The sequence below is a fragment of the Musca autumnalis genome, unplaced genomic scaffold, assembly GCF_047663935.1.
Source record: "Musca autumnalis isolate F117 unplaced genomic scaffold, ASM4766393v1 scaffold_4, whole genome shotgun sequence".
Classification (NCBI taxonomy): Eukaryota; Metazoa; Arthropoda; class Insecta; order Diptera; family Muscidae; genus Musca; species Musca autumnalis.
In genome coordinates, this window is record NW_027411977.1 from 112,970,279 (window position 1) to 112,987,767 (window position 17,489).

The 17,489-nt window shown below is 34.2% G+C and overlaps 1 protein-coding gene across 20 annotated transcripts in view; it reads left to right on the forward strand.

Moving 5' to 3' along the window:
- fry (microtubule binding protein furry) overlaps nucleotides 1-4,699 on the forward strand; it is a 522,947-nt gene extending 518,248 nt beyond the window's left edge. For all 20 annotated transcript variants that reach the window (XM_073983048.1, XM_073983059.1, XM_073983061.1 and 17 more), the window contains 3 exons: nucleotides 3,208-3,453; nucleotides 3,531-3,894; nucleotides 3,959-4,699. In XM_073983048.1, coding sequence (XP_073839149.1) covers nucleotides 3,208-3,453; nucleotides 3,531-3,894; nucleotides 3,959-4,152 — 804 coding nt within the window. In that variant the 3' untranslated portion in view covers nucleotides 4,153-4,699. The remainder of the gene's footprint in view (nucleotides 1-3,207; nucleotides 3,454-3,530; nucleotides 3,895-3,958) is intronic.
- Nucleotides 4,700-17,489: the final 12,790 nt, after the last annotated feature.

Here is a 17,489-nt window from a genome sequence, read left to right on the forward strand (position 1 = left end):
GTCGGCACCCCACAACGTACGTACTTCAAATCATGGCTAATATTGCTTAAAATCGCTAAAGTTCCTTTCAAATTGAAACTATTTTTTTATTTATTAGCCTTTAAAGTATTTCTTTAGTATTTTTTATAATTTTTAGCTAAAAGTAATCGATAAAAATCAATGTTTATAACCCCATGCCGACTTCAGGCAAATTTTATATTTTTTTGTCCCTAAAGTCGGCATCAGCAAAAATTGCGCAATTATAAATATTTTTTAAAAATTTCTTTTTCTGAAGTGTTCTTTTAACTGTTCTCTACCTATATAACAAAAATGTTGTGGAAAATTTCTTCATTTTAAAATAATTACAGAGCTTATAAGGTTAACATCTCCACAATTTTTTTCTTAAGAAACATGCATTTTCGGTTGTGGTGAAAAACACTCACTGACAAAAACTTAAATTTCGATATAATAATTTGTCCTAGCTCAATGAAATTTTATATAAAGTTAGCTGACAATATTGTTGAAGAAATTTTAAGATTATTTTCCTATTTTGTTTTCTTAATTTTTAGTTATTTAAGTTCAAATTCAAAAGGTGCCGACTACTGGTACATGCCGACATTAGGTGCACTTACCCTATATGCCGCATTTTTCTCTTCGGTAGCAGCACGGCACTCCTGGTCATACCATGAATTCCTTTGTGGAGGTCTCTGGAATCCAAGTATGGATTTTGCGGCTGTTTGCATGGAGTGGGCAATATGTTGCCATTGTGTTGTTATGTTATCAGGACAAGGAGTGCTCGCGTTAAGCAATTGGGCTAGTTGAGTGGAATATGCTGTGGCTATCTGTTGTGTATGCAACCTATCGATGTCCAACTTGCGCGTTGAGTCTGTTCGTGCTTTATTTGCAACGTTTAGACGGGTACGTACCTTTGCTGCAACAAGGTAGTGGTCCGAATCAATGTTTGCGCCTCGGAACGATCGTACATCCAACACGCTGGATGAATGTCGTCCATCTATTACAACATGATCAATTTGATTACTTGTTCTTTGATCTGGAGACAGCCAGGTGCCCTTATGAATATCGAGATGATTAAATCTGGTACTGCTAACTACCATGTTTTTTGCAGCTGCAAAGTCTATCAGCCTCATACCATTGTCAGATGTTTTACTGTAGAGACTGAATTTCCCGACTGTTGGGCCAAAGATATTCTCCTTTCCAATTTTGGCATTAAAATCGCCTAGAATGATTTTAATGTCATGGGCAGGGCAACGGTCATATGTTTCTTCTAAGCGCTCGTAAAATATATCTTTGGTCTGTTCTTCCTTTTCTTCAGTGGGAGCATGAGCACAAATAAAGCTGATGTTGAAGAATTTAGCTTTTATTCGAATTGCAGCAAGTCTTTCATTCACTGGGGTGAAGCTGGATACCAGATGTTTTAGTCTCCGACTAACTACGAATCCGCAACCAAACTCATGCTTTACGTCATGGCAGCTATAATACAGTGCGTCACCTTTAGGTGTTGTTGTGACGCCTTTCCCAGTCCATCGTATTTCCTGTATGGCAGTAATATCGGCCTTGTATTTTTCAAGTACGTCTGCCAATGCGAAGACTGCACCTTCTCTATAAAGAGTGCGAACATTCCAGGTGCAGATTCGCAGATCATGGTCCTTAAAACGTTTGCGGGTTCGTCAACTTTAGAGGGGTTTGCTTTTCTTTTCTTTTCTTTCGTTTTTTCATAGTAGGGTGTTTTTTCTAGGGGAGGGTTACTAACCCGACGCCCAAACCCAAGTTTTTAACGTTCTTATGGGTGAACGCGCGGCACATGTTAGCTCACTACCTTTAACGGGTGTTAAAGGCAGTTCCCCAGGTGACACCACGGGGAGGTCAGTGTCCACTTGAGATGAAAGAGGGACCAAGATAAATCCTGGGCTTTGCCATGTTAAAGCCGGTCAAGACCGTTGCTTGGTATCATTCATCCCCTACGTCTCCCACAAAAATGGATATAGGACGCTGAAATTTTGGGAAGATGCGTCTTTTGTTTTCAGGCAGGTCAAGTTCGATTATGGGTTATATCGGTCCATAGCCCACATATAACAGTACCGCCCGATTTCAAGTATTTTGACGTTTTTTAGTCAAATTTTCAAACCGAATTAGCTTTAAATTGACATTTAGGTTTTCTAGTGATCAACAAAGTTATATTCCAAAATGTTGGGCATAGGTCCATGTTTTGGTATAGACTCCATATAACGGTACCTCCCGATTTTCGGTATTTTGAGGATTTTAGCTTCAAATTTTAACCGAACCAGCAGTAATTTAACATTTGTGGTTCTCAGTAGCCACGAAACTTCTCCACCAAAAATCGTCAACGTAGGTCCATGTAGGTACCCATATAACGGTACCTCCAATCAACTCATGCCCATCTTTTGATATAGCGCCTAAATAACGGTACCAATTGTTAACCGAACTAGCTGTTATTTGACATTTAATGTTCTAAGTCAATGGTGAGCAAAATAGGAAAAGAGAAAATTTAAGGGAGAATCGATATTTAATATATCTTGTTGTTCCATTACATATTTAGACATTTTTAAGCACTAATGTTACCGAAAATCGTGCTACAAATGAATTATTAAAGAATTATTACAAAAAATACTTAAATGCCCAAGTGTTGTTGAATTAATTAAATTAAGAGTATTTTACAGAAACCACCAGTGGATGGCCGTGCACCCGGCTGTTCCAAGTGCTCACGAAACTTCTCTACCAATAATCGTCAACATAGGTCGATGTTTAGGTATAGCTCCCATATAGCGGTACCTCCCGATTATCGGCATTTTGAGGATTTTAGCTAAAAATTTTAACCGAAGTGGCTGTAATTTAACATTTAAGGTTCTCAGTACTCACGAAACTTCTCCACCAAAAATCGTCCACATAGGTTTATGTTTTGGTATAGCCCTCATATAACGGTACCTCCCGATTTTCGGCATTTTGAGGATTTTAGCTAAAATTTTTAACCGAGTTAGCTGTAATTTAACATTTGCGGTTGTCTGTGGTCACGAAACTTCTTCACTAGAAATCGTCAAAATAGCTCCATGTTTTGGTATAGCTCCCTAATAGCTAATTTAGCCTATTTTATGGTGGAGGGTATACATAGTTCGGCCCGGCCAACTTAACGACTTTTTACTTGTGTTATTCTATAATTATATTACTCTCTTTTTCTCTGTGTATTTGCAGTGTCTCGATTCGGTAAAGTCATCCTGCAAATTGTCTCTATTCAGTGAAAATGATGTTGCTGCTTCAGGTCTTGATCTGGCGTCAACAACAAATATACCCTATATGCCGTTTGATCCCGCTTCCACAGAAGTGGTTTTAGATTTGGGAAGAGCTCTGTACAAGTTAATGTTTCAATTGTTGCTTTTAATCGAATCTAATCATAAAATAAGCTCCAATGTTGTAAATCATTTTAGACAAACTGAAAATGTAAGTAATCAGCGTCAAAGAAAGAAGCTATTGATGATACCCTAACTAATCTTCCATTCTCTTTTGGAAATCAACAGGTTCAGGATATATCTGATTTGTATACACTCGTTAGAGATGCTTTGGTACGCAGTATAAGTGAAACAGAACTGGAAACATTGGACACCTCCACCTCAACGGAAGGTGAACACACACCCACACCATCACCAGGCATTCCAATGTCACAGGAGGAATTCGAAATAGCTCTGCACGAATTGATTGAGGCCCAAAAGTGGTCAGCAGCCATTGCCCACGTTCGTCAATACAAGCGCATCTCTCAGATGACAGGGTCAAATTTGAACTTGACCATATTTAGCTATACCAATTTGGACAATCGTCTGAAATATGATGAGATGTCAATTATCTTGAATGCCTATGCACAAAGTATAATGAAGGATAGGCAAGGTAAGTGATTTTTCTTTTCCTGTATAAACAAAAAGTAATTTTCTAAACATTTTCTTCATTTCAGAAGCATTTATTGTCTCAAAATCGGAATCGGAACTATTTGAAGTCTATGCCATATTGTCTGAGAATTTGTATCATGTTTCCAGTGCCCTGACGACAATGGAAATCAACATGAAAAGTTATAGCCAAACGCATGCCTCGAGTTCAGCTCAGGCTTATCGATGCGGTGAATCGAATGATAGAGTAACAAATCTTTAAAGTTAACAACTTTTTTACAAAACAAAAAATATGGCAACACTACAACTAATCTCTCATGAAATTCACAAAAACCATGAAATCATTAAAAATTTGTTAAAATTTTGAATAAAAAATTTAATTTTAGACTAACTATTAAGCAAAATTTATGTACACTCTTGAACAGTTTCTATATTGAATTTATTTACAAAATTAGTAAAAAGAACAAATTCGTCTTATTTTTATTAAAATTAATTTATGTTTTTTAAAAACATTTTGCAAAAAGAGAGTGTTTTGTTTCATTGTTTTGTAGTTTTTAAAAATAAAGTTTCCATTTTCATCGTTTATATCATTTTCAACAAACATTTATATGTTTACAGATATCTATTTAATCTATCATCATTTGCATACATACATACAAATATATACGAGCGTATAATTTATCCACAAGCATAAACTGAAGAACAAACAAAATCAATTAATATATGTATATGTATTTATTACAAGACAATTATATCATGTATAACGCTTAATAAAAACGAATAAAATTCACATTAAATAAAAGGAAAAACTTACATCGGATTATTTTTATCAGGGTGGTAAGTATGTAGCCATGCACGATAGTTATTATATTTGGCGAGCACGATGTCGCCATAATTTAGATCAAACTTACAAAAAACAATATCACCCGAACATAGAAAAGATTGATTTTTATGCTGCTGCTTTTCACATACAATCAAATAATACATGACACCCTCAAAAAATGTTAGAAATGCAGAGGGAAAAAAAATCATTTCCGTGGGACTGCTGTCATTCCCGTGGTTTGAAAAAAAAATCCTTAAAATCCATAAATATATATAGCTCACCGCTAATTAATGCATAAAATTGTCTTATAAAACAGAATTGGCCGAAAACTATTTATTTAAACCATGTTCGCATTAAGCCGTTTTCGACCCACGAAACATTTAATCTCTCAAAAAAAAAAAAACGCTTGAATTTAAATTAAAAATGGTGACAAAATTAAACGGCAAGCGGTTTATTTTAGAAATTTCACCATGAAGAAGAACATTGTCACCATAAATGCCAAAAGTCGTAACTAACAAAATAATAATTTTACAGGAGAAGCAAAAAACGTTATAAAATGAAAAAACTGTTTTATGGAATATTAATCTTATGAAAGCGAGTATATGGGATATTATCAATCATATACGAATGGGAGTAAGTAATGAAACCAAAACCGCGGAAACGCTTAGTTTTGGGATCGGTCATTACCACAAAATCTGCAATGTTATCTCATTTTCCGAAATGCCTTATCTTGCATAGGATCGTTATTGTTTAACGTAGAAGCTTGAAATTTTGCAAGAGCATTTATTTTAGTCTTATATATTAGATTCAATCATAAAACTAAATTTGACTGTTTTGGATATACGACGTCGGGCATTTATGGTGGCTATAAACTACTTGATGCTAAGCGAATAATTCTTTTCTAGCTTTTAGTCCATTCATAAATAAAACACTAGCTTAATTTTTTAAATTATTTTTTATTATTCTGATTTCAGCATAGTTTAACTTTATTTCAAGCTGAAAAGTCCTGTTTCCAGCATAAACGAAGCGAATAGGTTTTAACTTCCTCCATTTTCTGGCTTATAACCCATTTCAATTCTGCTTTCCACACTGTCCACGCTGTGCCTTAACCAAATTTAAATGGAAGGTGCTTACACCTGGGAAGTTTTTGCAGATTCTGAAACTACAGTGCTCATATATGAGAAATATCAAGAAACAAAAAAAAAATCGCCGGAGGGATTTTTCAAATAAATCGCGATCAAATAAATCGCTTCCACAAAGCATCGCCATCTTACACGGTTACTTGTTGTTGTTTTTGTAAGTTTTTTTTTGTCTTAGTTCTTGGGTTATTGTTCGTCGGCAGGTGTTTCTTGGACAACCATGATTTCGTGCGGTAAAACCTACGAAAATATCATAAAGGCCGTAAATGTGGAGATTTTTATTTATTTATTTTATTCATACACAACAAGGCAAATGTCTTATAAATTACAGTGTAGAATTATAATTGTAATCAGAAATCCGACATAAATTATAAAATAGGACAAATTATTAAAAAAAGAAAAAAAGCAATAATGAAAAATTAAAAATTGAGAATAAAATAACATATTGTAAATTGATACATTTCGATAAGGTACAAAATATTATATTAAAAATCATTTTTAATAAATTAAATTTGAATAAAGTAATAAAGAAAATGATATGATCACATTATACTAAAGGAAAGCATTATGAGATAATACTTGTAAGCCTTTTTTGAACGTTACTATATTGCTGGTACGTTGCAGATTATGTGGCAAATTATTCCAGAGACGTATAGATCCTGTAAAAAATTGCCATTCGGAGACCAGGCTCCTTCGCCTAAGAGGTTCAATCTTTCTGCCTCGGTTGGATCTAGCAAATTGTATTTTCAGAAATAGATATGTGGGTATCTGTTTTGCTATGATTTTATGTAAAAATTGTAGAACTTTCAAATTAAGCAACGAATTTGAACTGAGACCAAAAAAGCTATTTGAAAATTGAGATACATGTTCATTTCTTCTAAGGCCATATACGTAGCGCGTTATGCTGTTAAACGCTACATTTAGTTTACGCCGACTCGCTGAATCACAGTGGGCAAAAAGTTCACACCCGTACAATAAACCAGGAATGAGAAATGTTTTGGCTAGTAGGTAGCGTATGTTTGTAAGAGTGAGTTAGCCATAGTGTCCGTAGTTTGGCGTATGTTTGTCATACAACATAATTAACAAAAAATAAGTCGAGAAGTGTGTTAGCAGTAGCGGAGAAATGAGTAGGATTGCAGTCGTTAGTAGCATAAAGACCAAGCGAACCCATGATATTTGTTAAAGAAGAATCTACCAGTGTATTTGAGTTAAAATCCCCTGCTATAATGACGTCATTATAACCTAACGATGCAGTTTCCAGGATGTTATGGAGTTGGCCAATATCAATGGTGTTGTTAGGCCTATAAACACAGCCGATAAGCATTTTCCTATCAAAGCGTTTCAGTTCAATAAATACGTACTCAATATCGTCGCCTGCACTTGATTTTATGCGAAATTTTGTATTCAATGTGTTTTTGGTGAAAATTGCTACGCCCCCACCACGACGTCGGACTCTGTCGGATCTAAAAACGGAGTATCCTTTGATATTAATTAAGCTATTTGGTATGGTCGAATGAATGGAGCCAAGTTTCTGAAAGACATATAATGTCAACACAAGAGTTTTCAAAAATGTAGGCGAATTCTTCTATTTTATTCACTAAACTCTGAGAATTAATATGACAAATATTTAAACCCTTCTTTTGTTTAGCTATTGCAGTGACTAAGTTTTTAGTTACGTCTCTGGAATCTCTATTTGATCTATGAATATGAATCAGAGATGTGAGTAGAATGGGGTTTTGAGGTACCAGCAACGTGTATACATTTTAAAACTGATATCCAGATAATGAAAGAATTTAAAAGTGTGATCATAACTGGTCTGTTCCAGTACTCCAAGAATCTACTAATTTTTACTACTTTTCCCGATAACATAAAGGAGAAAATGTTATCGTAGTAAAAAATAGTAGCTTCTTGCAGGTTATGGAACAGAGCAAACATTTACAATGCTTGAGATGGTAAAGATCAGAAGATTGAGTGGATAAGTAATAAATTACAAAGGAGAATGGAATGTTAATATTAATAAAGAATAATATAGTGATATTGTTAAAGTTAATTATGATGTTCCAAGCGCTGCTCGTTACCCATATTGCAAAATTCATCGATAATTTTTTGATGGTAAATGCAGATGGGTTCGTTGCTGTTAAGTCGTTTAATGTAAACGAGACCGCGAAAGGTATAAGCAGCTTGAATGAGGCCTTTTTTCTTGATGTGAATGGCATCCAGCAGGAGTTGGTGTTGGAAATATTTTCATTAATATAGTACTGGCTGCTGGAATTATACCCAATGGTGTTCAGAATGAGTTTATTACCGTTCAGCCTTTTTGTAGCTAGATAAAAAAATTCTTGTCATACGGCGACATAAATTTGGCAATAATAACGCCATCAGGTGAGTTAACATTCTTTGTGTTATTTCTGTTTTTAAGTCGATGAATAGATTTAGTACGCGGAATGGCTACCTTTATAGACTCGCAGATTCTTCCAAAAACATCGTGTAAGTTCTCATTTTCATAATAGGGGATCCCATTAATTCGAACTTCACATGCAACATTTGCGTTTTCTTGCCTCAGAAGTTCAATTCTAAGATCCTTTAAATCCGCTTTTAAAAGTTCGGAGTCAATAGAAGCCTTTTCAAGCTGGGAGACACGTTCGCTTAAATCATTTAATTCCGTTTTTTCAAGATGTGATTTTCTGTTTCCCGCAGAATTGACTTAAATTCATCCTTCAACGTCGACTTAATATCCTCCTTCAAACGATCGCTGAGTTTTGTAAATCGATCGTCTAACATTTGAAATAGACGAAGGGGTGAGTCGGATAAACGTGGCGTTTTTACAAAATTCGATCGTTGAATGAAACTTTCTCTGTCTCTTTTTGGAGCACGAGAATTTCTTATAACGCTCTTATCATCCATTACATGTTCCATTTGCGTATTGTCAGCTTCCGTTTGCTCATACATTTTAAAAATAACGAATTTAGGTTTTATGTGAACAGGGTGATTCAAGACAAACGTGTGTATAATACGTAATGTTTAAAGAAAAATCTGTAGCACACTTTTAGGCTCTCGTTGATAAACTATTTAAATTAACAGTTTTTGAAGACAGAGTTTTTGCAGTATGTTGTTTCGTACTTTAACAGTTGAGTTCGTAGTTTAACAGTTTGTTAAAGTCAAAGCCTTTGCGTTATGTTGGACAAAAATTTGTTTTGACAACTAACACTTTACGACATTTGTCATTACACTGACTCTCACTATGTTTCTCTTTCAATACGGTTTGTTTACTTTATTGTTGTTGTTTTGCAATGATTATGCTCAGTTTAATGAAAGCAATTCCTTTTTTTTTTTGAAATTTAAAACGCAATTAAATCCAAAAGCAAAGCTCTTCACAAAAGTTATTTTAGTTTTATGTGACACAGGGTGTTTTGTTTTGAAGATTTTCGTTTTGTTACTTCAATGAATGCGTTTTATACAGTTGAATTTTAATATTTTAGGAGAGCTATGTAAAAACACGTCCACACACGACACGATTGATGACATTTAGACCGGTCTGTGGTAAGTCAAGAGGCGTCAGTGCTGTATGGACCCCAGACTGCCGCTCAGAGGACAGCAGAGGGTGTATTCCTATGACACGCGTGGACCATCAACATAAGTAGCGAAAATTGTACATTTTTCACAGCTTCATTTTCTTTATTCCCATTTTGATAGGACTCGCGGTTTCTAAGCAAAATCGTGAAAACCTAAAGATCCCCTAAAAATGTGAACTTAAATCGCGATTTATTTGAAAATCCCTCCGGCGATTTTTTTTGTTTCTTGATATTTCTCATCTTTGAGCATTGTAGTTTCAGAATCTGCAAAAACTTCGCAGGTGTAAGCACCTTCCATTTAAAATTAGTTAAGGCGCACCGTGTGTCATCATCGAAATCATTTATTTCGATTTCACTCCAATACTTATCCTCCAGCAATTTCTTCAAGTCGGCAACATATAGCTCATTTCACAGAAAAAAACTATCTAACTAGACATCAGTATCAGTATGAGAAAAAACTATCTAACTAGACATCAGTAATAAATTTCTGAGCAAGATCAAGCATGTTTGAAGTGTTTTATTGAATACACTTTTTGTTGGTTTATGCCAAACTCCAAGTAAATGAGGTGTATTTTATTAAGTACTGGAGATATCAACATGAACATTTGATACAATATAAAAAAGGAAATTTGTAACTCAAAAGACTCATTTTTTGAGTAATGGTACTCTTTAAGTAAATGGGCGATATGTATATTCGGTATTTTCTAGTATGAAAGTTTTGTCTTCTTTAAAAATGTCTTTTCGAAGACTTTTTCTGTCATCAAGCATTTCAATTGAAAAATCACATTTAAGTCCAATTTACATATGCACATTAAATGATTTCGTTTTACGAAATCCTAGAATCAAATGAAGTGTATTTACATCTGTTTTTTTGCGTCATTTGCTTACGCACACAATCGCACATACACACTTATACAATAACACAAACACACGCACACAATATATTTATTCAGAAAAATAGGAATTTCACAACACAAATGTGTATCAAATAACTTAAATTAATTCCAAAAACAAAAAAAACATAATTTTTGCAAGTTTTTTTAACCATTTATTTTCACTTTTGTCATCGTTTGAGTATTTTTGTTTTTCTACAACACACACAAACAAACAAAGACATCATAAAACAGTTGCATTTTTTGGTAGTTTATGACGAAAAAGCAGGGTTGCGTATAAAAGTATGGTGTTTTCGTGCGTTGTTTAGAATAAATGACGTAGCTATCGTCATTTATTTTTGTATGGTAAATGACGTAAAATGTTGCCTGTTTTAGCAAATAAATGACGAAACAGCTCTAAATGACGAAAAAGTTGCTAATGTAAATTGGATATTACAGATATATTGGAATTTTCAATCAATAATAGATCTAGTTTTTATTGTCCTTGCTTTGCTACTTGCGACTTGCTCCTTTCCAATAGAACAACCGTTTTTCAGACAGCCTCCTCTCAATAACGCAATTTCGTCTGCGTCGTATGTACTATGTAGGGTGAAGATTAGTCTCTTCTCCCTCACGTTTAAATAACTTTTTTGGACAAATGTGGAAAAATCAAATATACAGGTATGTGATGAATTCCGAATCGATTTGGTATGAAAACGATTTGCCCAAAACGAGTGAATCGTATTTAGATGTGATGGAAACCGCATCGAATTCCAATTCACATTGTTTCAATTTCATTAAATTCCTCCAAACAAAAAACTAGACTAGTGATCCCAAATCCTCAGATGAAAGCGGCATAAAATATTTTTTGTTGTGGCGAAGGCAAAAACCGAAATAAATTTAATGAAAAATAAGATAAATGTGTGTTCTTATTTAAACGGTCTTATATGGAAGCTTAGTGAGGGAATTCTTGTGCTATTACATGATGAGAACTACAAACAGTGCATAACAACATATTAAGGGGTAGTTTACACTATATGTAAATGTCATATGACATGAAATTTTCCATCGCTATATATTCGCTAATATGTGTAATATTGGAGATTTTCCTTACTCCATTTACTCTCTGCGTCTACACCACAAAACATGTAAAAAACTACGTCTCCACATTGCCTCCGTGGGTAAATATGGAATGTTTTTATTTCGTGTCATATGACATTGATAGATAGTGTAAACTACCTCTAAGCTGGGGGGTTACTCTGTATTGCGATGCGTAAGAAAAATGCGATGCGTAAGGAAATTAAATGCGTCTCTAATTCGTTTTCACATGTCCTTTCGCAACTATTTTTGTTCCTTTTTCCTTTATGGCATCGCCGCAATCCGTAATACAAAAGCGTATGCCAAAATCGTGCGTTAATGCAAATATCTTGCGTTAATAAAATACCAAACGCAAACGCATCGCAATACAGAGTAACCCCCCTGGTGCCTTCACTAATTTGGAGAAAACCCAGATGTTAAACGTACACTTTTTGTTCTATGATTTTTTATCAAAATATCAAAAATTTTCTCAACAAAATATGCCAAAAGTGGGGAAAATAAATCTAAATTTGTCTATTCTCTATCCGAGCTTACATTTCAATCCTTTTCTCGTAATAGTCTCTCAAAATTCATTACATCGTTTATAAATCGACCACAAAAATATGACCGTTTTCAAAACGAGAAAAATAAACGATTATCGGATTGCATCACACCCTTTTTTGATCAATTTTCCATAGAACACAATGGAATTTGAAACCGATATCGAAAACAATTCGAGATCGAAAAATGTACATGCATCCCACCTACAGTCGTTTTCGACTCGTTTTGAAATCGAAATCGATTTTCATCACATACCTGATAATAGTTGTGTCTTTTTACTTTTTCAGTAATAATTATTCAGTAACTTCTTTCCAGAGAGTAAGAGAGATTTTGCTCTTTGATACCAAAATAGAGAAAAAAGTAAAAAGACAGCATTTAGTAAACTTCAGCAAGATAACAGTTGATAACCAAAACAAAAACATTGGCGCCAATGCATGAATGAAAAAATAACCCCAAAGCAAGGAAAAAGTTCTTCAATTTTAAGCAAAATAAATAAAAAATAATGAATATATTAATAAAATAATCAATAAATAATCCTGAATCGTAATATTTATAGTATATTTCCACAAAAATAAGATAAACATTGAGCAGCTGACCATTAGCAGATGAATAAAAAACAGCTGATCGAACTTGCTAAATGTTGCTGGGAAAAATTCTTTCAGCAACTTTTAGCAATTTCTCAGCAAACAACTGTCAAAATTGTTCTCTCACTTCGCTCTCTTTTACTGAACTTTTGTGTAAAAAGACAGCATTTAGTAACATTTCGTAATAATTATTACAAATTATCACGTAAAAAGACACACCTATTAAGGGGAGTACACACTAACAGTCAAAACTGACAGTCAACGTACTTTAAGGACAATTTTCCGGCAAATAACAAATTTTATTTAGCTAAAAACGTTTGAAATACAATATTTACGGTATTATTTAGAGATTATAAAAGAAATTTTTCAATTAGGCTTTGCTATTCACGAAATAAACCTCGATGACTGTCAGTTTTGCTTGTCAATGTGTACTATACTTTAGGTGTGTACGATAACCCAATAATTTGTACAAATTCGTACAAATTTTTACTGAATGCTGTACGATAACAAAATTATCCAGCAAAAGAGAGCGAGTTTGGAGAGATTTTTGGAGACTTTTGTGACTGAGAACTTGCAAATTTTTGCTGGGAAAATTTGTCCCGCAAAAATTTGCAAGTCTGATCAGCTGACTTTTAATCATCTGTTCAATGTAAACAACTCGAAATGTTAACATTTTTGACCAAGAAAATTTCACAATTGCACATTTTTTTAGATTCTAAAGCGTTGTGGATAGGATTAAAGCCATGGTAGAACAAATACAAGGTAAAGTTAATACTACAACAAATACAACTCGAACAACAACCACAAAGGAATTTGTTTTTGTTTGTAACGTTACTGCCAGTTGTATTTGTAAACAAAACAAGGAAATGTCTATAAATTATTGGAATTTAAAAAACTAATAATTTTTCACATTTGGTTGAATATTTTGGAAAACATGAATGAAAATTCGTTACATTTTCAATTTTTATGTTTCCACATCATTCCACTAAATGCATAAATTCTCGCAGAAAGTCGAATTCTTGCAGAAAAGTTTGGGGTCGCTGGAAATTCATAGAAAAAGGAGAAGCTGTTTCAATGTTTTGTTTTAGAAATCAAAGAAGCACATGTTTATTAGGGTTTTATTTTTTTAAATTTTAACAAAATACCTCACATATTAACAAACGTTGTATCGCCTCTACAAGCGTGGATTTACTGCGCGGCTTATCGTTCGAACTTGGAGGAGGTTACATATCATTGAAATGAAGAAGTCTTTCTGGGAAATGGTTTTTTCCGAATGATATATTTTTTTCTCAAAAAATATATGTCCCTAATGTACATCGAAATAGAAATAAACGTATAAAATGTCATATGAAATTTGACACAAACGTTACAACCCAGTTCAGTCAGCTGTGTATTGCTGCTACCTTTTCTTATTCTACCATGGATTAAAGCATTAAATAAGTAAACTGCAATTTTAAAAATTATGTTTTTGTTCCGTTTGGTTTAAAATATCAAAAGAAACAAAAACAAATTTCATACATTTTCGGAAACAGCTGACTTTCTTGCAAGTTTTTGCAAAATGCTGTTCGATAACTTTCTGCAATTTTTCTTGATTGAGAGGGTAAAATTCACTGAGAGAGGTTGCTGGAACTGACTGAGTAATTATTGCTGGGAAAGTTATCGTACACACCTATTAGCTCTGTACGATAACCTCGCAAGTGAAAAGTACTTGCAAATACTCAGCAAGTTCTCAGTAACCTCTCTCCACCATTTTTACTCTCTCGAAGCAAAAAATTTGCAGATTGTTATCGAACAGCAATTTGTAAAAACTTGCAAGAAGTCAGCTGATTTAATAAACAAAAATAAGTTGGCGAAAAAGATTAAATTTAACAATTGAAGGTGTCTAACATTTTTTTATTTTCCATTTAAAACTACAAAAATATGAGCAATAAGAGGAAAATAGACCTCGTGTGTTCTCCAGGAATGGACAATATTTGTCCAATCCTTCAGGTACCTCCCGCACACAATTTTGCAAAAGTTCACTTTAAGACCTGCTCTCGAATCACTGATTTTTGTTGAAGCAGCATCTTGCATTCGCTGCCTCTATTACGACAGTAAAAGTATTTCAAGGGCAAGTCTATACTTCTTGAGAAAACAGCCCGAAAGGTGTAAAAACCCCAATGGCACCGTATGTAGTGGCTGCAGAGTTCGCTGTGGTCCTGTTTACAGCCATATTATGATTTCAGTGGTCAAGTCCATAACCCCGTTGACTTGCGTCAACGATCCGGAACTGAGTTCCACCCGGCTGAAATCATTTTTGCCTCTTATGTGACGAGGTCCTTAGTGTTGCTTACAACTATAATTACCTTTCCAATGCACAAATATAAAACATACTGTAACGCATTGCGATGTTTGGCAAACATATTTATTGATATCGTTAGACGGCCAGGTAGTCTACATTGTGTTTCTCCTACTCCATGGATGCACCGCATTTTGCTGAGATTTGATACCTTTAAAATAAAAAAAATAGTCACCAGAAACTACAAAATAAGTTATTTTGCTTACATTAGCGTTTTCCATAATTTATTTAATATTTGTTTCCCTTTTTATATCTATTTATTTTTATAGCCAAACGTTTGTTTTTGTTTTTGCTAAGAAGTCCGCCACAAAACATTCGAATTTTAATCAGCTGATCAAACTTGCAAATTCTTACAAGAAAAATTTTCCTTGCAAAAACTTGTAAGCAAAAGTCTCCAAAACTCTCCAATATTCTCTCACAATTGTCTCCAAATTCTCCCTCTTCTACTTTGCAAGTTTGTTATCGAACAGCATTTTGTAAAAGTTTGTGCAAATTTGCACAAACTTTTGGGTTATCGTACAGACCTATTGATTTTTTCACAGAAGGTTTTCGATATTTAATTCCGTATCTAGATATGACGTTGTTGTCCGGAGTTCGTAATTATAATAGTCAAATTAAAGAAAGTGCAAATTTTAGGGGTAAACATATGTATATGAGTGCCCGGATTATTGAGGTAACAAATTGTGGCGTGTCCGGATTGTCGAGATTATACTGTACTTTGTGGGATGATTATTTCGAGGAGTTACAAACTGTCAATTCCATTGCTTAAATGTCAAATGAAATCCAATTGAATTCAGATGAGTTTTCATTTGACGTATACGCAAAGGAATTGACAGTTGAAATCGAGTGGATTTCGTAAATATAAACCAAACATAAGGCTGATTGATAAATTTTAACAGCTATAAAATTCTTTAATAATGGGTCTGTTCGATAACTTCGATGTAAACCAAACATAAGGCTGATTGATAAATTTTAACAGCTATAAAATTCTTTAATAATGAATCTGTTCGATAACTTCGCAAGTAAAAAGTATTTGCAAGTACTTACAACTACTTCTCATTTCTCTTTTACTATACAAGTTTGTTATCGAACAGCATTTTGTAAAAGTTTAAGTTATCGAACAGATCGAATGTTGTATAATCGACTTTTGGGCTCAAAATCGGAGCAAATTAGCTACAGTACAATGATTGGATTTACAGATACACACAACTAACCCATACATAAATACAGTGTCGGCCAAAACTCAAGCACCCCCTCAGTACATATAAAACGAATTATTTTTTAAAATGATAATTTTTTTAAGAAAACAAAGTTATACATTTATTTTTTATTTTTCTTTTTATTTATTTATATTTTTATTATTGGACAACACAAAAATGAGGAAATCAGAATTTAATAAACAAAAGTTAAAATTCAAGTCACATTTTAGGTCGCAAATATAAGCGGACAAAACTAAAGCACCCCCAATTTGAAGTACAACAAAAACTATTGAAATTAGTATTTCGTTGCGAATCCTCTATTCTGGATAACACAAGCACATCTTTTAGGCATAGAGTTAACGATCTCCCACAAGTCCCAATCGGGAGCTAAGTTGAGGGTATTGGGCAGGCCAATGGAGAACTTCTGTCGAATTGTTTTGGAATCACTCCTTAACCACTTTCGAGACATGATTTGGCTCGTTATCTTCCTGGAAGGTCCATCTAGTTGGGATATCTTCTTCGGCATAAGGCAACATCGCACCTTTTAATACGTTACGGTACTTGAAACGATCCATAATTCCATTAATTTTATAAATTGGTCCAATCCGTTGGCCCGAGAAAAAATCCTAGACCATTATGTTCCGCCTCCATGTTTTACAGTGTCTTTGCAATATTTAGGATTTAACAGTTGCCCATTTGGTCCACACCTTTTACCATCCCCCAATCCTCCTGTCCTGTTATTATTCACTACAATTAGCTATGACAATTTCCTAAAATTAGAAAGAAACTCGTAAAAAAGGGTTAAAGGGTTAACCATGAATTATTCTGAACTAAATATAATAATTAGTTGTCTTTCTGTTACGAAAGTACTTATATCCATAATTGATGGTGAGGAAGTTTCCCCGACCACTGGGAACCCTAAATGCCAAATTACACACAATTTGGGCCGAAAATGTCGTAAAAAACTTCAAAGTTTCTGAAATTGGGCGGTACCGTCATATGGCGTTTTTCCTGTGGAACCTATGTGGAGAAGTGGTGTAACTGCTTCGAACCCTAAATGTAAAATAAAATCCAATTTGGGCGAAAAGTCGATCAAAACTACGAAGTTCCTGAGATTCGTGGATCTTTTTTTCCTGTTAATCCTCTTGGGAGCATAGGGCTTCCACAAAGCATCGCCATCTTACACGGTTACTTGTTGTTGTTTTTTCATCTTCCCATGTAAGGTTTTTTTTGTCTTAGTTCTTGGGTTATTGTTCGTCGCCAGGTGTTTCTTGGACGACCATGATTTCGTGATCCTTGGGGGTTCCATTTAAACGCCATCCTGGTTATGCTATGAAATGTTTTTTCTTAATGTGTGGCCAATCCACCTCCATTTCCTACGTCTAATCTGCTTTTGTATGGGTTCCTGGTTTATTAAGTTCCATAGGATCTATT